The following is a 21083-nucleotide window of genomic DNA, read 5'->3' as shown; positions in this document are numbered from 1 at the left end:
GGAAGACACAAATAGATGGAAGCATATACCATGTTAATGGATTGGAAGAACTAACTTCATCAATATGTCCCTATTACCCCCCAAATTTATAGATTCATCACAATCCCTATTAAAATACCAATGACATAGTTCACAGATATAGAACAAACACTTCAAAAGTTTATATCAAACCATAAACGACCCCAAATAGCAACAACAATTTTGAGAACGAAGAACAAAATAGGAGGGATCACAATACAGGGGGATGCATGCATCCCTCATGCATGTTCATGCATGCTAAACATTTATCAATATTATGAAAAGATTTAAATATTTAAACTGTCTTATCATTGAACTAAATGTTAGCTTTGGCTCTTTGGATTAACCTTTTCTTTTCTGCTGACTATATTACAAGGTCACTGTAATCAAAACAGTATGATACTGGCATAAGAACAGGAACATAGACTAATGGAATAGATCAGAGAGCCCAGAAATAAATCCAAGTCTCTCTGGTCAATTAATATTTGACAAAGGGGGCAGAAGCATAAAATGAAGTGAAAATAATCTCTTCAACAAATGGTTCTGGGAAATCTGGACACCTACATGCAAAAAAATGAAACTTGATCACCAACTTACACCATACACAAAAATAAACTCAAGGAGAATAAAAGACTTAAATATAAGTCACAACACCACAAAAGTCTTAGAGGAGAATATAGGCAGGAAGATCTCAGATATTTCACACAGCAATATTTTCACTGATATGTTCCTTAGAGCAAGGGACATAAAGGAAAGAATAAACAAATGAAACCTTATAGGGGACCAGCACACAGGACCCATGCCCATGGATAGGTTTTCCCGTGGGGAGTCAGGCCTGCATTGTACCTAAGCTGCTATGAGACTTGCTTTTGCTAGAGCTCCCTCATCCTGAATTGAGGAAGAAAATGTTTACTGCATATTTCTAAAGTAACTTCCTAAAATCTGTGCTAAACGTCCCAAGTATGGAGTGTACCTAGTTCAACCACTTTTTTCCTTGATCTGTAACACCCTTCTCTTTGAAGTAATTGGCAACATTCTTTCCTTTGTTATCTATAAAAGGTAATCACCTACAGTGAATCTATGCAGAGTAAATGAGGACCATCCTAGATGTAATGTGCCCAGAAAAGCAAGAAAAACCTGTCCAGGTAGAGGTTGGCACCCCCTCTCTCACTTAGAGAGTGGCCATACTGTCCCTTTTTCTCCACAGGACTTCTGTAGTTCATGTGAATTTGTTCATTTCAGTCACAGCTCACGGACTTTGTGGGCTGGAGTCCACATCAGGACCTCACTAAAATAAAAAACTCCTGCATGGCTAGAGAAAACAGCAGTAAAATGAAAAGGGAATCAACTGTATGGGAAAATATATTTGCCAATGATACCTCAGACAAGGGTTTGCTTTCCAAAATATATAAGAAACTCACATCACTCTACTCCAGCAAGACAGTCTAATTAAAAAATGGGCAAAGGACCTGAACAGGTACTTCTCCAAGAAGGACATAAAGAGGGTCCAGAGACATATGAAAGGATGCTCAGCATCACTAGCCATCAGAGAAATGCAAATTAAAAGCACAGTGAGACACTACTTCACACCTTCAGAAAGGCCATCATTAACAAATCAATAAACAATAAATGCTGGGAAGGTTGTGGAGAAAATAGAACTCTAGTGCACTGTTGGTGGGAATGCAGACTAGTGCAGCCACTGTGGAAAACAGTGTGGAATTTCCTCAAAAAACTAAAAGTGGAATTTCCTTTTGACCAAGCAATTCCACTTCTGGGATTATACGTTAAGAATCCTGAACCAACAATTCAAAAGAACCTATGTGCCCCAATGTTCATAGCAGCATAATTTACAATAGACAAGTGCTGGAAGCAACCTAAATGCTCGTCAGTGAATGAGTGGATCATAAAACTGTGGTACATTTACACAGTGGAATTCTAGGCAACAGAAAGAAAGAGGGGCTCTTACCCTTTGCAACAGCATGGATGGAACTGGAGAATGTTATGCTAAGTGAAATAAGCCAGGTGGTGAAAGGCAAATACCATATGATCTCACCTTCAGGTGGAACATAATCAACAAAACAAAGAAGCAAGCAAAATATAACCAGAGACACTAAAATAAAAAACAAACTGACAGTAATCAGAGGGAAGGGGGAGGGGGATAATGGGGGAAAATAGGGGAAGATCCATCAAGGAACATGTATAAATGACACATGAATAAAACAAAAGGGGGTAGATTTGAGGGTGGGAGGCAGGGATGGGTGGGGTGGGGGGCTGTGGAGGGGTGAAAATGGAGAGAAATGTTGTACTTGAACAACAATAAAAAGAAAATTATATATATAATTATATATAATTAATTGTGTATATAATATTGTTGATCAATAGAAGAAAAAGGAAATCCTGCCATTTATGACAACATGGATGGGCTTTAAGGGTGTTTTTCTAAGTGAAATACGTCAGACAGAGAAAGGCAAATACTGCATGTTATTATTTATATGTGGAATTAAAAAAATTGAACTCATATGAATGAACAACAAATTGATGGTTGCAAGAGGTGAGGTGAGGGTGAAATGTGTGAATGTGGTCAAAAGGTACAAACTTCCAGTTATTAGATAAATGAGTTCTGAAGTGTTTAAAAAATAGTGACTTTTAGAGAGATAGACAGGAAGGGAGGGAGAGGGAGAGAGAGAGAGAGAGAGATGGAGAGAAAGATAAAGAGAGAAGAATTTTGTCAATTCAACATCTTGAATCAGAATTATTACAATTTTAAGTTTTGTGATATTACTTACACTGTATATATCTCCCATGCTAGACTGTAGGCTTCAGGAAGCCAGGAGTCTTACACATTTCATTTACTTCTTAATACCACATGTCAGTTACTCTCCAAGGCAACAAACATCCACAGTAGTTATTTATGATACTGAATTCAATTAGTATGCAAACTTGATACCTCTGCAACTGAATGCTTCCTTTTTAATTTTCCTAGTTTTAGTGGGATTTTATCCTTTGGGCAGGAGGACAGATCAATCTCAGAATTAGATGCCCCTCACTCGACAGAGACAGGGTGTTTAATTGAGCGAATGCTCAGGAGTGCTGTTGGAGATTGAAAGTGCAGATTTCTCACTCTTATTCCTTCTGCAGTCCTGGCAGTAGAGAATACCCACGAGGAATTAAAGAGGGATCAAAGTAATAATGGTAAAAACCTAATAAATGTCATAGGCACGGCTCTCTGGTAAGTCATGATTGGAAAATATAGTTGGGACTAGAGGACACAGAGGAGGGCCTCAATTTCATCCCTTAAATTTTGGGTTTTACAATACAATCCTACCCTCAATCTAGCTAAATATGGTGAGATTTGATTTGAAAATTTGGCTCCAAGTGCAAATATCCCATCATCTGCAGGGAGGATTGCAGGATCCCCCAAAGCAAAGCCCTAGTAGAATGTAAAATGCAAAAGAGAGAATAGAGGCCTCTGAGTTTCTCTCCAGGAAAGAGATTTTGGGCAGGTGAGTTTATGATATTTGAAAACAAAGCCAAAGCAACTCCACTGGTGTTCTTACAGACCCTCCACACAGGAAGCGAAACAGGTTGGAACATTTTTCTTCCTCTTGATATGCAACAACCCTACCCACTGCTCCCAACAACTTTTGATCAGTTGTATTAGTGACCCTTCTTCCCATATGAAAAAGCTAGCCTGAGAGAAAGAGAAATTTCACCCGAATTATGCAGCCCTTGTGATGAGAGGAAGAAAAGCCGTTTTCTGTGGAAGTGGAAGTGAAAGCAATCAGATTGTTCTTTAACAGGCGGCATGCAGGCTCCTTTCACAGAGTTTATATGAGATTGATAATGTTACTTGGGGGTTAGAAAATGTGGGGAGGGGCAGGGCACTTCTTTTTTAGTGCAGGGAACAGTGGGAAGGTACTGATACCATAAAGTAATGTAATCGCTATACTGGAATCTTGATAAGGGCGGGAACATTACCACATTAATCAGTTTTTTATTCTTGTGTCTATTCTAGTACTGGAAATATGGTTGTTGCCAAATACTTATTGAATGACTGGGGCTTACATAGGGTTAATTAGCTGCCCAAATTTGTGCAGCTATCAAACAGCTGAATTTAATTTGGGCTTTGTTAAGAAATTCTGGAAGAGTTCAATATACCATTTTGGGATGTTGAACGTGCTTTAAAGCAATGTTGAAGAGGCTGGCCTGTACAATGGGCAGATTAAGTCAGTTTCAGATCCTGTTCTCCATGTGTCAACTACTAGCACCCAGTAGAACTGTAACATAAGGTAAGATGAAGGTTTCTGTGAGATCCAGCAGTCAGGTCCCAGTATTCCAAATTGCTACTGTTCCCAGCTGCTTGAAGGAGGGAGTAGAGCAGTGTGAGAAACTGACTGTGGAGTATAAAACCCTCTAGGTTTTTTCATCAAAGCCAAGAAAACAATTCAGGTTTCTGTTTCGAGATGTAGGCAGTTAACTCCTTGGGCGGGGTCCTGATCTGCTGCATCCTTGTGAGTTCCTGGGCTAAGGGTGTGTCACCAGGACACGTATTCTTACAGTGGCTCTCATGACGAAAGAAGTAAAAGGCCGTGAGAGGTAGAACTGTATGCATGAACATTCAGAAATCCTAGGTTCTTCCTGGAAGAAAATGCTCTTCTATACTTTCAGAAGTCCCATGTACTTGACTACAAAGAGTCCCATATTTTTCATGGTTGGGAAATTCAAGTGTATGACTGAAACTCATGGGGGCCAATGCCACCCTTCTGATCACCATCTGCCTGGAGGCTTCTCTGCATGAGCCCATGTACTACCTGCTCAGCCTCCTCTCCCTGCTGGACATTGTGCTCTGCCTCACTGTCATCCCCAAGGTCCTGGCCATCTTCTGGTTTGACCTCAGGTCCATCAGCTTCTCTGCCTGCTTCCTCCAAATGTTTATCATGAATTGCTTCCTTGCCATGGAGTCCTGCACATTCATGGTCATGGCCTATGACCGCTATGTGGCCATCTGCCACCCACTACGATACTCATCCATCATCACTAGCCAATTTGTGGCCAAGGCTAGTGTCTTCATTGTCACACGAAATGCCCTTCTCACTGCACCCATTCCTATTCTGACTGCCCGGCTCCATTACTGTGGAAAAAATGTCATTGAGAATTGTATCTGTGCCAACCTTTCTGTGTCTAGGCTCTCCTGTGACAATTTCACCCTAAACAGAATCTACCAATTTGTAGCTGGTTGGACCTTACTGGGCTCAGATTTCATTCTCATCTTCCTCTCCTGCACCTTCATCCTAAGAGCTTTGCTCAGATTCAAGGCTGAGGGGGCTGCAGTCAAAGCTCTGAGTACATGCGGCTCTCACTTCATCCTCATCCCGTTCTTCAGCACCATCCTGCTGGTTGTGGTGTTGACGAATTTGGCCAGCAAGACGGTCCCCATGGACATCACGATTCTTCTCAGTGTCCTTCGCCCCCATTTTGAACCATATATATATAATTTTATACATATAATTTTATTTATATATATTTTATTAGAATATATAATATATATATATAATTTTTCTTTTTTAAAAATATATTTTATTGATTATGCCATTACAGTTGTTCTATTTCCCCCTTCATTCCCCTCCACCCTGCACACACCCTCCCCCACCATTCCCCCCTTTAGTTTATGACCACGTGTCTCAAGTTCTTTAGATTCTATATTTCCCATGCTATTCTTGCCCTCTCCTTATCTATTTTCTACCTACTATCTATGCTACTTATTCTCTGTACCTTCTCCCCCCTTCTTCTCCTCCCACTCCCCTGTTGCTAACCTTCCATGTGATCTTCATTTCTATGGTTCTGCTCCTGATCTAGCTGTCCTCTTAGTTTGCTTTTGTTTTAGGTGTGGTTCTTAATAACTATGAGTTTGTTGTCCTTTCACTGTTCATCTTTTTTAACTTCTTTTTCTTAGGTAAGTCTTTTAACATTTTATATAATAAGGGCTTGGTGATGATGAACTTGAATTTGATCTTATCTGAGAAGCACTTTATCTGTCCTTCCATTCTAAATGAAAGCTTTGCTGGATAGAGCAATCTTGGTTGTAGGTCTTTGGATTTCATGACTTGGAATACTTCTTTCCAGCCCCTTTTTGCCTGCAAGGTCTCTTTTGAGAAATCCGCTTACAGTCTGATGGGAACTCCTTTGTAGGTTACTGTTCCCTTACCTCTTGCTGCTTTTAGAATTCTCTCCTTCATTTGAATCTTGGCTAATGTAATTATGATGTGCCTTGGTGTGTTCCTTCTTGGGTCCAACTTCTTTGGGACTCTCTGAGCTTCCTGGATTTCCTGGAAGTCTATTGCCTTTGCCAGATTGGGGAAGTTCTCCTTTATTATTTGTTCAAATAAGTTTTCCACTGGTGGCTGTTCCTCTTCCCCTTTGGTACCCCCATAATTCAGATGTTGGAGCATTTAAAGATGTCCTGGAGGTTCGTAAGCCTCTCCTCATTTTTTAAAAATTTTGTGTCTTCATCCTTTTCTTTCTTTTTTTTAAAAATTAATTTATTTTTTTTAATTGATTATGCTGTTACAGTTGTTCTATTCCCCCCTTCATTCCCCTCCACCCTGCCCCCCCAACCCCACCATTACCCCCCTTTAGTTTATGTCCATGTGTCTCAAGTCCTTTAGGTTCTATATTTCCCATGCTATTCTTGCCCCCCCATCTATTTTCTATCTACTGTCTATGCTACTTATTTTCTGTACCTTCTCCCCCCATCTCCTCCTCCCACTCCCCTGTTGCTAACCCTCCTTGAGATCTTCATTTCTATAATTCCACTCCTGATCTAGCTGTTCTTTTAGTTTGCTTTCATTTTAGGTGTGGTTGTTGATAACTCTGAGCTTGTTGTTCTTTCACTGTTCATGTTTCTTTAACTTCTTTTTCTTAGATAAGTCCCTTTAACATTTCATATAATAAGGGCTTGGTGATGATGAACTCCTTGAATTTGGTCTTATCTGAGAAGCACCTTATCTGTCCTTCCATTCTAAATGAAAGTTTTGCTGGATAGAGCAATCTTGGTTGTAGGTCTTTAGATTTCATGACTTGGAATATTTCTTTCCAGCCCCTTCTTGCCTGTAAGGTCTCTTTTGAGAAATCTGCTGACAGTCTGATGGGGACTCCTTTGTAGGTGATTGTCCCCTTAGCTCTTGCTGCTTCTAGGATTCTCTCCTTCATTTTAATTTTGGCTAATGTAATTATGATATGCCTTGGTGTGTTTCTTCTTGAGTCCAACTTTTTTGGTACTCTCTGGGCTTCTTGGATTTCTTGGAAGTCTATTTCCTTTGCCAGATTGGGGAAATTTTCTTTTATTATTTGTTCAAATAGTTTTTCCACTGGTGGTTGTGTCTTTCCCCCTTCTGGTACCCCTATAATTTGGATATTGGAGCGTTTAAAGATGTCCTGGAGGTTCCTAAGACTCTCCTCATTTCTTTGAATTCTTGCTCCTTGACTCTTTTCTGTTTGGCCATTATTTGCTTTCTTCTGGTCCACTCAATTGATTTGAGTCCCAGTTTCCTTTTCATCTCTATGGGTTTCCTGTGGAATTCCATTCATTTCCCTTAATTTAGCCTTCATATGTTTCTCTAATTTGTGGCTATAATCAACCAGATCTGTGAGGAAGCTGATGACCAGTATTTTAAACTGTGCGTCTGAGAGTTTTGCTATTTCTTCGTCGCTTAGATTTATCTCTGGGGCTTTGAGGTCTCCCTGCGACATTTTTGGTCTGTTCTGGCCCTTTAAATGTGAGAAACTGCGCCTTGGACTCCCAGGTCGCTGGGTTGTGACGCTGTATGTGGGGGCGTGGTCAGAGCGGGGAAATGGCGGCGCCCTCTATCGCCGCAGCCGCTGGTCCAACCGCCCACTCCCTTGCTCGCGCGCAATTAGGCAACCGCAGTCAACTCGCTGCACCGCCTTCCCACTGTCTCCTCTGCAGTCGCTCACCCGGTGGGTCACTCGGTCGCTCACTAGGTCCAATCCTGGGTTTGGAACCCGTGCGTCTGGATTCGCGCGTCTGGATTCCGCGCCCGGGTCCTACCAAGCCCTCCCTTGCAGCTCCTCACCAGACGCCGGTTTCGCCCCTTACCGGTCAGGCTGAAGAATTTGTTGTTAGCGGACTTCCGAAAAGTTCAGTTTTCCGTGTTCTGGTTGTGTTTTCTGATGCTAATATTTAGTTGTCCCTAAACTTGGTTGTATGAGGAGGCACGGCACACCCACCTAAACCTCCATCTTGGCGGAAGTCTTCTTCATCCTTTTCTGTTTGGTCATTTTTTCCTCCTTTTGGTCCACTCCATTGATTTGAGTCCCAGTTTCCTTTCCATTACTATTGGTTTCCTGTGCATTTCCCTTCATTTCAATTAGTTTAGCCTTCATATGTTTTTCTAATTTGTGTCTAAAATCAACCAGTTCTGTGAGCATCCTGATCACCAGTGCTTTGAACTGTGCATCTGAAAGTTTGGCTATTTCTTTGTCACTTAGATTTATCAGCTCTGTGGCTCTGAGTTGCTCTTGAGCCATGTTTTAATCTGTTTGTGCCTGTTACGTATGAGGAGAGGAGCCTTAGGTGTTCACCAGGGCGGGGCCACCCAGGTTGCTGGTTTGTGACGCTGTATGTGGGGGCGGGGTCAGAGAGGGACAATAGCAGTACCCTCTGGGCTTTTCGCTGCTGGGGCCTGTGCAGTCCGTCTCACTGCTTGCTCCTTCACCGGTTTATCTGAGTTCGAATGTGTGACCACGGTCAGCCCTCAGTGGGTCCACCGCCTTGTGCCCTCAGTGGGTCTGCCCGCTACTCTACACCTGGGATCTGCCCACGGCTGCTGGTGCACCTGGGTCACGCTCCTGGTCTGGTCTGGTGGCTCTTTCCTGCCCAACCCAGCTGTGCTGCTGGCTCTGCCCCTCTTACCGGTTTGGCTGAAGGGTTCATTGTTGTCAGACTTCCATATAGTTCAATTTTCTGTGGTTTGGCTGAGTTTTTGTTGCTAAAACTTTGTTGTTTTTAAACTTGGTTGTACAAAAAGGTACAGTGCTTCCACCTATGCCTCCATCTTGGTGGAAGTCTCTATATTTAATTTTTCTATCACTGTTGTCAGAATTTTCCCGGTCACTTTTCCCTGCCCCACCCACCCATACCCTGCTCCTACAGTCAATCCCATCTCTGTTATCTATGTCATGGGTCATTTATATATATATATATTCATTGACTAGATCCTTTCCCTTCTTTCCCCCATTATCGCCCTCCCCCTTTTCTCTGGTTACTGTCAATTTATTCTTTGTTTCCATGCTTCAGGTTCTATTTTGCTCATTTGTTGTTTTGATAATTAGGTTTCTCTTCTAGGTGAGATCATATAGTATTTGTCTTCTGCCACCTGGATTATTTCACTCAGCATAATACTCCTCAGTTCCATCCATGATGTCATGAAAGGTAAGAGTTCCTTTTTTCTTTCTGCTGTGTAGTATTCCATTATGTAAACATATTATAGTTTTTTTTATTATTCATTTACTTATGGGCACTGAGGCTGTTTCCAGCACTTGGCTATTGAAAATAACACTGCTATTAATGTAGGGGTGATAAGTTCTTTTGAATTGTTTCAGGATTCTGAAGGTATAGTCCCAGCAGTAGAATTTCTGGGTCAAAAGGCAGTTCCATTTTTAGTTTTCTGAGGAAATTCCACACTGTTTTTTGCAGTGGCTACATCAGTCTATATTCCCACCAATAGTGTACTAGGGTTCCCTATTCTCTTCATTATCTCCAACACATGTTGTTTGTTCATTTGTTAATGATGGCCATTCTGACCAGTGTGAAGTGGTATCTCATTGTGGTTTTAATTTGCATCTCTCTGATGGCTAGTGATGCTGAGCATCCTGTCATATGCCTATTGGCCCTCTTTATGTCCTTCTTGGAGAAGTACCTGTTCAAGTCCTTTGCCCATTTTTATTTTTATTTTATTTTATTTATTCTATTTTATTTTAATTTTTCAAGTACAGTTTTCTGCCTTATACATTTTAAATTGGATTGTTTGTCTCACTGGTTTTGAGTTCTTTATGTACTTTGGAGAACAAATGCTTATTGGAGATATCATTGGCTAATATGTTCTCCTACATGGTTGCATCTCTTTTCATTTTGCTGATGTTTTCTCTAGCCATGCAGGTGCTTTTTAATTTGATAGAGTCCCATTTGTTTATTTTTTAAAATTTCCCTTGCACTAGGAGATATATTGGCAAAAATATTGCCGTGTGGGATAAAGATCTGATTTCATGTATTTATCTTTAAAAAACAAAGAAATAACTGGTATAAACAATCTCTTATGCACTTTTCATCTATGTTTTTTACATATATATCAAAATTATATGTATGCATATTTATGTCAAAATATTGTCCCATATCAATCGATATTACAGCAATAAAATAAAAGAAATTCTAGAATAGGATTTTATTTATTTAATTTTAGAGAGAAGAGAAGGGAGGGAGAAATAGAGGGAGAGACATATCAATGTGTTGTTGCCTTTCACACGCCCCCTACTGGGGACCTGGCCTGCATCCCAGCCATGTGACCTGACTGGGAATCCAACCAACTACTCTCTGGTGCGCAGGCTGGCACTCAATCCACTCAGCTGCACCAGTCAGTGCTATATCAGTTACTTCTGATGGGTGAGATTTTGCTTGACTGTAAGTGATAATAGCATTTAATTTGCATGATAGCATGTTGACATATTATTTTATAATCAGAGGAAAAATTAAAAGCTTCTATTGATTGGGCTGCATTGTCGAGAGTGAGAATTCAAAAGATGAGTATTAAACTGGTGAGAGAAATACATCAGTATTTATGAATAGAACAGAAATGTAAGAAGCCAGTGAATTCAAGTACAGATTTAAAGGTGACCAGTTAGGAGCTCATGAAGAAACAAATAAGGATGGAAGGAATAGGAACCACAAAGCAGTTCTTTCACTCTTCATTGGCTTGATTATAGCATCCTTTTTGAAATTTCAGTTTTGGCTATCAGTCTGTTCTGGGGGTATCTCCACACAGCTCTATTGATTTTCAGGTGCATTATTCCCAGTACCAGTGAACAGAGCTGTGTTATGAAGATCCCAGCAGAAAAGGCTCCTGTCCAGCTTGCCCACTGTGTTGCTATCTCTTTGTTCTCCTTATTGTATCTATTACGGATGGGCCTAATCCCCATGTAATATAAAGGGACAGGAAACTCCATTGAGGAAGCAGACTGCTACAATTACACCAATTCCAAACACAGTTGTAAAAGGCACCAAGAGAATAAGTTTTTGCCCATTTTCGAATGTAAAATAGCTTTCAGACGGTGACATCTGTGGTGGATCAGATGAGGCAAAGATATTACATAAATTATTACCTAACTAGAAAAAAATTATATCTCAATTATTTCTCTATTGAACATGACTTTTTGCCTAAAATTCTCCCAGATGTCTCTCAGATTTATTCTTGATTTGTGTAATTGCATTATATGTATCTTCTCCTATAATCATTAATTATTTTATTTATATGCATTTATTTTTCATTAGAATTTAATTTGCATGTGGTGGGAGTTTTATTGCTGAGAAAACAGAAAATGGTTGAATACTCAATTCAACCTGTTCTCAAGATTTAACTTGTCTTGTTTAAACTCCCATCTTTTTTGACTTACCTGATTCCTGTGACTGATCCACTTCTAAAATTTAGATTTATTTTTATTTTTAAAAATATTTTATTTATTTTTAGAGAGAGGGGAAGGGAAGGAGAAAGAGGGGGAGAGAAACATCGATATGTGGTTGCCTCTCATGTGTCCCCTACTGGGGACCTGGCCTGCAACCCAGGCATGTGCCCTGACTGGGAATCAAACCAGTGACCCTTTGCTTCACAGGCCTGTTGCTCAATCCACTGAGCTACACCAGCCAGGGCTAAAATTTAGATTTAAAACATCCTACTTTCTGACTAACTTCAGGCTCAAATTTTCAACTATGCCTAGAACAGTAACAGTTGTTGGACATCAAGACTACAAAGCCATTGATAGAATCCAATCTACACTATTCATCTCTCTTATCCTGACTTTATTCCTTATCTAGCTTAGATTCTATACTGCCTCGTTTAGTTACTCTCTTGTAAACAATCTAACCTCCTTTGTTCTCTCCCTCCACTGTAGTTGCTTGAAAAAACAAACTCTGTTCAAGTGTAAATGCTTGTCTCCTGTGTGAAAGATTGAAAATTGGTAAAAAAAAATCTACATAAGCTTATTGATTTCACATTAAATTTATTATTCCATACTTCAGGTATAAACTCGTAAATACCCAGAAGTCTTACTGTGTGATATAGTAAATAAGCTCATATTCACTAAGCTGCCCAAGGCAGAATCCTAAGAATCATATTTGATTTCTACATTGAATGCCTCATTTCTAATTCATTAGTTTACCTGCTTGATTATTCTTCCAAAATTTGTTCACTTCAATTCATTTCTTCTGCCACCAGTTGGTTCAGGCCATCGCCGTCTCTTGCCTGGACCATGTAATAGTCTTTTGCCTGACTTCTCTGCTTCTACTCTTGTTTTCTCTTCTATTCATACCTCTCTTTATTAAAGCCTTTTTGATTCATATTATCTAAGGTAATGCTCCCATGGTAGTGCCTAGTGATGGCACATGACAGGATCATTATATTTGCTTTCATATAATTATCAAAGCTGCACTTATTTGTTCTATATTTTATTTCTGTGTTCAAAAATAAAATTAAAATATGTAAAATTAGATAATATATGCACATGGTTGAGTTAGTATTACTTCTCACTGCATATAATAAAAAATCAATTAATGATGGCTTAAACAAATTATTTTTTTTCCCTTCCATGTGAGTTTCAGAAGTGTATATCCAGGACCAAAACTGAAGCTACACCAGTATCTCTCTTTCTGCTTTATTATGCTAAGAATCTGAATTTCATCTTCAAAGTTGCTGATAGTTTAAGGTGATTGCCAGAAGTTCAGGCATCAATCCTGTGTCTGTTCCATGAGGAAGGAATGAGAGCAAATGACCTACATTTCTCAGTTTAGTTAACCCACATTGAAGGGTCTTCTTGGAAACCATACCAAATGATATATACTAACATTTGGAATCTATATTTTGGCAATATAGATGGGTACTCAAACAAAATCATGGTTTTTAACCACTAAGGAAGAATGGGTGTTATTGGGTAAACAACTAGCAGTCTCTAACATACCATCTTATTCCTCTCTGCCAAGCATACGCATGACTTACTCTTATAGGTTTTTTGTGCATCCTTTGAGAGATAGTTTGATTATACACAAAAAATGTATATAATAAAAATGTATTTATTTATATGCATTTGTTGTATATTATTACACAATTATTCCATGGAACACTCTATATACTTTTTTGCCTCTTGTTTCTTTGCTAACCAATATATCTTAGAAATTATTCTAATAAGTACATTTAGAGATGCTTGTTTTCTTTGACAAGCACATACTTAGAGAGAACTCTTGGTTAGGGCAAAGACCATGTTGGCCTCATTCATTAGTATATACAGTGTCTAGCAGTTTGTGGAGTAGTAGGCGGTTAGTAAGCATTCATTTAATGGATCAGATACACAAATAGCAAATTCCATAGCTAGGGTTCAAGTTTGTTTGTGATTTGAATGATTTTATTACCATGATCTCATCTACAACCTTGATGCATTAAGTTGGGTGGACCAATATTCTTACAATGTACTCTCTTTGCATTCTTTAGAGATAAATATATTTGTTGGTTAAAAATGTTAACAGTTTACTGAATTCTATTTGCGAGGATTTTTTTCAGATAACAATACCTACAGTCACATTCATTGGTATAGAAAGGCCAGCAGAAAAGAGTCATTTATAACATGGACATCAGAATCAGACATGTGGCTATCATGGTGTTTAATTTTGTGGCTTTGCCTATCATATCTCTATGTGTCCCCTGCACAGTGGAGATAATAATTTCTACTCCAAAGAGTTGCTCATTCGTATCTAAGGGAGATACAATGAGAAAAAATATGTAAAGAACTTGAATAGTTTAGGTCACTCAGAAAGTACTCAAAACATTGAAGTCATTACCATAAAAAAGATCCAGATTTTTAGTCTCCTTTCCTACATTTTAATCCACATTTGTGTTTCAGGCTTATGCACCAGATCCTTGACTTGTGGATGCTAGGCAAGTTTTTACCTCAGTTTCAAACCTCTCCATCTTTTATATCCCAGCTCTCTTGCAGAAGCACCATTAACAGAATTCCCAAAGGAGACAGCTCCTCTTTTCCCCACATCTCTGCTTCCCAAGTCACCTTTTTCCATCTGGGTCTAAGAAGGCGGGGTAAGAGAGGAATAAGGAGCTCATAAAACTCAAGATTTATTCCCAAAGTCCCACCATGGTTAGCACTACGGCTGAGATAGCATCAAGGACTCATCCTCGTACATCTTCTGTAAGTTGCAGAGTCATGGGAGGGTAGTATGGACTGCATTAGATCTGTGTAGGAAGAGTAACAAGGCAGGCAGTGGTCCTTTTCTAATAGGCAAGCTCCAATAAAGAGGGAGAAAAAGGCAATGAGGAGGTGGGTAGGGAGGTGACTCTGGATGCATTAGTAACCAGAAATTCTTTAAGAAAGCTCCTACTTTTTTATTCACTCTGCCTTCCTAAAAGAGGGTTCTATTTCCTTGCTTAGGAGACTTAGCTCAAGTAGATAATTGGACTTCATCTTTCCTGACCAGGAAGGAATGAAGGTTTATAGATCCAACAATGGGATAAAGTGTATAGGATGCTGAATTTAGTACATCACTGGACACCTGGCACATAAATTCAGAAAATATATTGAAGAGGACGTTTTCCCCAAACCCTGTTCCAGTAGAGAAGTTTAAACTGGAGAGAGAAAACTTTCTTTGGACTGATAGGAAGCTCTCTTTCATATTTCACCAAAGTCAGTTTCTCCATGATCTCTCTCTGATGCTCCTACTTTTACTTTTTTCCCCAAGCTAGCCATTCATATATTTTAAAGTTCTCACCAACCTTCTTTGTTTTATGCAGTCCACACACCTGTAATTTGTAATGATGACCTCCTCAAAAGGAATCAATGCCTTTTATCATCATGTAACATGATTATGTCTCAGTTTGACAAGGAATTTCTTAATACACATTGTCCTGAGTTGGATAGAATATTCCAAGTGGACCAACGAGAAGAGTTGAGAAAGATTCTTAACTGTTTTGCTCTTGCTGTTGTGCTTCTATGAAATAAATTAATGCCTGTAGTATACTTAAAATAATGCTTGGTGCATCCTCGACACAGGTATATATCAGCTAATATTGTCAACCTGGTTTTAGAGTCCCTACATTAACTTTTACTCTATGTATCACATTATCCATCTGCGTTCACGTATATACTTCCACCTGTCAGAACATCTAGGAATATGTTCCTGTTTCCTTCTCTCCTTTTTCAGATTTTATCACTCCTTGCCTCCCTTCCCTCCATTCTCCAGTGCTAAATGGTGAAGAAATGGACTTTAATAGACTTGGCTGGCTGGAGGCAAGTGTCTTGGGCTGATGAGTTTCAGGCTATAGAGATTTAGCTTTTTCACAAGTAAATGGACAACATGTGGTGAATGGAAGTAGATACATAGGAGAATTGATCCGCAAGAGACATTTGAGGGAGAGCATAAACAGGAATGAAGATTATGTCAAACAACACCAGAAGAGGACAAAGTGCTAAGAAGGGCATTCTTCAGGAATGAGGATAGGATATGGGGAGGATAAGGGTCAAGGAGGAGAGGAAAGCCTGATGCAGGGATAGGAGATTTTGTATGGAGGAGTTGGTAATGATTTGGACTGAAATAAATTCAAGAAAATTCTTACCAACATAATTAGGAACAATAAAGTTGTTTTGTGTTCTTATTAGGGCAAGAGAAAAAGACTTATGAGTCAGAGCCCTAACCCAGAGTTTTACCATGAACCAAGGACAAGCTCTTGATGTGCACCTGCACACAGTGGCATGAGTAAGCCCCCAAGTTCCCACATGCATTTTGTGCCATTCTCTGCCCCTTGCAGTCTGCCACACAAACCCTCAGGGACCATCATTTGTAGCATTGGTTAGAACTTCCCTTTTTCTTGCTTCGGTGTTCTCTTTAGCACACTGAAACTGATTGATGTTCTCCTCTCACAATCTCTTCTTGAAATAATCCATCAACATCAAACACAAACACCAAGGTGCAGTAATTCAGGAGTCTTTTTCAATGGGCTTTTTATTAAGAATCCATATTGTATTAGAGAATATTAGGGTGTATAAGTGGAAAAGTATGCTTCGTCTGTCCTCATACAGTATAGGGTGGGGTAGAGGGAGACAGATAGGTATAAAAGCTATGTGCTAAGGTTACAAGAAAAATTATAATAGCAATTGAAATTGCTTAATAAATGAACTAACTATTCCAATTATTTTACTTTCCTTCTGAATTTTTCATTTTCCCTAAAAAAATAAGCATGCTGCAGCATACTTCTTTTTTGTCTTGCTTTTTACTTCACTTATAAGCTTGAGATGAGGCTCTTATCTACATAATCAGCACTTCCTTTTACACTTCCTCAAATCCATTCTGGTTTCTATTGTCACCAGTCCAATGAAGTATTTTGGTCCAGGTTACTAATGGTACCATTTTAATAAAATTTAATAGCTATTAATATTCTCATGTTGTTGAACTTCTGCTTAACTGAAAAGTTGATCACTAACTTTTGAAATTTTCACCTTAATTTTCCTATGTCACTATGCTCTTCTAATTTTCCTCAAGCCTTTCTAGACCCTCCAGTTATATCTCTTTCTCTCTTTTTAACCTGTTTAGAGTTGCTATTTTCCAGGATTTTAATCTCAACCTGAAACTTTTCTGACTACATCAGCTATGTACTGATTCTCTCTGATTTTTTTTTTATCTTAAGCCAGGATACTATTAATATGTTCAAACCCCTCATTTACAATAGGCTAAGATGAATCTATGTGGAGATTATGAACATCTCAGCTTTGACTTATGCCTATGTACACTAAACCTACTCATTTGCCTGTGTTTCATCTTAGTGATTCAATTTATTTTCTCAAGTCAGAAAACAGAGTGCCACTCTGGGCTAGTCATCTATTATCTCTTTTATAACAAAATTTTCATTAAACCTGTCTATCTAACCTCTGGAATATGCTACTTCTTCCCATTCTCAGTGCTTCAATCTTTGTTTAGATGCTTAGTACTTCTGATCTGGACTATTGTATCATCCTTTCTTTCTACTTCTGCTTTTTTTTTTACCCCAATCCATCCATAATATTGCATTCGGCATGATATTCCTATAGCTTATATCTAGTAATGTCTCCCTCCTAATGGAAATGCTTTTATTGTTTTCTCTTTATTTATAAAATTACTTATAAAATTCTTAGCATAGAAAAGGTCCTCCATGAGATGACTTTCTCTCTTTTTTTAACTCCATTTTCTGTTTATTCTTTCAACTCCCCACCATTATGTCTCTAACTAGATTAAATATTACATAGAATTTCCCTCCAAACTTTTTGTCCAATACATTGCCATACTTTTATACAATTTCATATACCCGAAATCTACCACCTACAGCTATGAGTTGTCCACATTCATCAAAATTCACCTCAGGTGTTAGCAACTTTAGGAAGATTTCTTTTCTTCTCAGGCTGATTGAAAGAAATTTCATTTTTTACCCCTTTATCACTCTGTTCATAAAACTAGCAATTAATTTTTCCTTGGCACCACTTCATACCAAGCTCTGTGCCAATGGCCCCTTCATTCATGGCATGGAAATGAAATGACTAATTGGACTTGGGTGGAAAAGTATTTAACCAAAATATCTCACAAATGTATAATTACACTGTGAGGGTGAAACAAAATACTATAAAAACATAAAATAGGAGACCATGATGTCTGGAGAGGGTTAGAGAAAACCTCTCAGAGAACAGAATATTTGAATTGAGATGTAAAGGATGAGTAGAAAGTAAGCGGAAGCATGTGAGGAAGCACAGGATGCACTGTCTTTCAGGAGGAGTGGGAGCAGGATTGCATGTTGTATTTGAAGAACTGAAAGGACCATGTGACTGGAGCTTAGAAGGCACACATGAGAGAAAGGGTGTCAGATGAGACTGGAAAATGAGGAAGGAGGCAAATGATATATGACCTTATAGTCATTCACTCATTTACTTATTTATTAAGTAATTTAGTCCTTGAACCAGGAGCACCTATAAAGGAAGCTACTTGTACACTATAACTATAGTGATGAAAAAATGAACAGGCATGGTTTCATCACTCATGAACTTATAATCTAATATAGTTCAAGTTAAGGCTTTTGTGTTATTATATTAATAATGAGAAACCAATGGCACATTTCAAGCAGATGAGTGGCAAGATCAGATTTATATTTGAAAATATTTCTCTAATTTCAATGTAGGGAATGATTTGACAATGAACCCTAGAATACATTAGGAGACAAATTCATTATTTCATTCAAGAGATATGGTACTTTGGTCTTGGATGGTGACAGTAGACATAGAGAAGTAGGTGGACCCAACAGCTAATTTAGAGGAAAATTTGACAGGTCTTGATCTTGGGTTTGTAATGGATAGTATCAGTGAAGAATATGTTCAAAATTCTAGTCTTTAGCTTGTGGAATAGTCCATCTCTACATGCCATTCACTGAGATAGGAGATGCTAGAAAAAAGACCGGCTTTGGAAGAAAATCTTAAGTTAATTTTGGACTTGGTGAGTTTTGGATATCTTTGAGACACCCAAATTTGTATGTCAAGTAAGCTTTTAAAAATTTATGTTAGAGGTATAATTTAGTAATCATCAACATGTTTGAAGATATAGAGAAACAAAGTGGAAAAAAGGGCAGAACAGAATACTATAGGTGAGAAAAGAAAATCAAAAGGAACCCATGATTGAATCTTGAAAGTGATGTCAAGGTAGTGGATGAAAAACAAGTCAGAGAAGGAGGTCAGGAAGTATGAGATAAACCAGGAGGTTGTTATACAAACTAAACCAAAGAGAATGTTTCAGGGAAGAGGAGTTAATCAATTGTTTAAGCAAGATTCAACAATCTACAGGTAATTTTTTTGAAAGCAGTTTTCTGGAAACCAATTTAGAAGGAAGCCACATTGAAGTGACTTGTGGAATGGCTATGCAGTGAGGAAATGGAGACAGTAAGAATAACAGTGTTCATGAAAAGTTTGGAAGTGAAGGAAGGGAGAAACAGAAATAGATGAAAGGCCAAAAAAAGGCTTTCTAATTTTTATTTTCAAAGATGAAAGATACTGGAGGATAGTTGAAAGGTAGGGCAGGTCCAGTAAAGAAGGAATTATGACTCAAAATTGGGGAACTACAATGTCCAATTGATAATACAAATACAGGTGAGGAAGGCTAAGATTCAACGTAGGGGTAGAAGGTTTCATTGCCAATGGAAACGGGGTCCTTTTATGGAGTTGCAAGGAAAGCACTTCCAGGGACCCATGAATGGAAGGCTGAAGTTTAGTGCTAAGATTTAGTGGGATTGAAATAAGTGACTGCCCCAAGGTTCCAGGTGTCTCATCTCTACATGACCTGCTGTGGAAAAAGTCAAGCCTTGTCTTCATCAGGCCCAGAAATAGGACCAGTGTCCAGAAATTCTGTGCCATCAGTTAGGTACATGTTAAAGCTTAGTCTAGTTCAGCCTCTGTTCCCATTCAGCTAGCTAAGTCCTTTTATTTTATTTATTTATTTTTATAATTTTATTATATACATTTTCTATTACCATTTAGTCCCCTTATGTCCCCAACCTCCCAGCAATAACCCCCCTGTTCAATCCTTCTTGGGCTGGTGTTGAGCCCTCCCACTAACCAATCCATTTTCTAGATTTCCTGAGGTTCTATGTTCCTTACCCAATCCAATCCTTTTTACAGGCTAGGCGCTACTCCTTATGGTCACTATCTTAGTTTCTACTGTCCATATGCTTACCTTCCCCTGCACCATTTTAGTTTTTAGTGGCCATGTGCCCAGTAAAGTAATTTCTCTTTTGTTCGTTTATTTTTCCCTTTGTAACAGTGCTGGTGACTGATGCTGATCTTTCCTTTCCACTTTGTGGATTAGGTCCTGAAGGTGGACAATGCAGCGGTCACCTGGGTAGCCTATGAATGCTGCAAATTTCTAGTGTAGTAGGCTTATTGTCCAATTCAGCTCCCTAGTTTATTAGGCTTAATAATGTCTGATTATTTTTGCTCCATTTATTTATTAATAACTAGCTACCTATGCTAATAGTTTGACATTTTGAGGATGGACAGATTCTATTTTAATGGGAGTAAACAAGGAAAGGATCTGACAATGTAAAGGTAGATTTGTAAGTTTTATCTTGGGAAGTTAAAGAAAATCTCACTGACACACTCTCTTTTATCTGTGAAGTAATAGTTCATATTACCTTCCAAGGGAAGAATTCAAGGACTACAAAGAATTAAGTTTTTAAAAAAGGACTTGGCAAAAAGGAAGAATTGATCAGGAAAGCTTTGTAGGTTCGACAGGAAATATTGAAGGCTCATTTAAAGTTGGTAACTATAAACTTATAGTAAAATCAACCTTTCCTGTTGTTTTAGGCTTATTTCAAGAGGACTGGAATAGTCAGGTGCAGGTCTTAAGAAGTAAATGATTATTTTCAAATAGAATCAGTATTCTAGCAAATGATGGATTTAATCAATTATATAGTCTGTTCTATTCTAGAATGCCATGAGTTGGGGAAAACTATCCATCTTGACTTATATTGGTATATGGTAGTAGGTAAGGACCTACATAGATGTCCCCCCTGAAATGTCAACAGTTATCTCAAAATACCTATTAAAAGATTTAAAACAACACCCATTAAAAAAACTTCTTGTTCACTGTAAGGTTAGATGCCCCCTTCATTATATATGAGAATATTGTAAAAAGAGGTTGTGTTTTTTGCCTATCTCCTTTATACTACTAATACTGCTTTTCTTATACTTGTACTGTATTGACCTAACTTGTTACA

General features: G+C 38.6%; 1 protein-coding gene across 1 annotated transcript; it reads left to right on the top strand.

Moving 5' to 3' along the window:
* Positions 1–4760: 4760 nt before the first annotated feature.
* Positions 4761–20239, top strand: LOC119062058 (olfactory receptor 56A1-like). The gene is made up of 2 exons (XM_053662829.1): positions 4761–5477; positions 20174–20239. Exons 1-2 carry the CDS (start codon positions 4761–4763, stop codon positions 20237–20239), a joined length of 783 nt encoding a protein of 260 aa, XP_053518804.1.
* The last annotated feature ends 844 nt before the right edge of the window (positions 20240–21083 follow it).

Source organism: Artibeus jamaicensis, unplaced genomic scaffold (genome assembly GCF_021234435.1).
Source record: "Artibeus jamaicensis isolate MK-2021 breed Jamaican fruit bat unplaced genomic scaffold, CSHL_Jam_final contig_2962, whole genome shotgun sequence".
Taxonomy (NCBI): domain Eukaryota; kingdom Metazoa; phylum Chordata; class Mammalia; order Chiroptera; family Phyllostomidae; genus Artibeus; species Artibeus jamaicensis.
Note: the sequence above shows the minus strand (reverse complement) of the source record. Positions and strands in the feature narration are given on the sequence as shown.

Coding starts and splice junctions, on each gene's coding strand:
- LOC119062058 (XM_053662829.1), top strand. CDS start 4,761: ATGGGGGCCAATGCCACCCTTCTGATCACCATCTGCCTGGAGGCTTCT. Junction 5,478..20,173: donor ACATCACGATTCTTCTCAGT/GTCCTTCGCCCC, acceptor TTTGTGGATTAG/GTCCTGAAGGTGGACAATGC.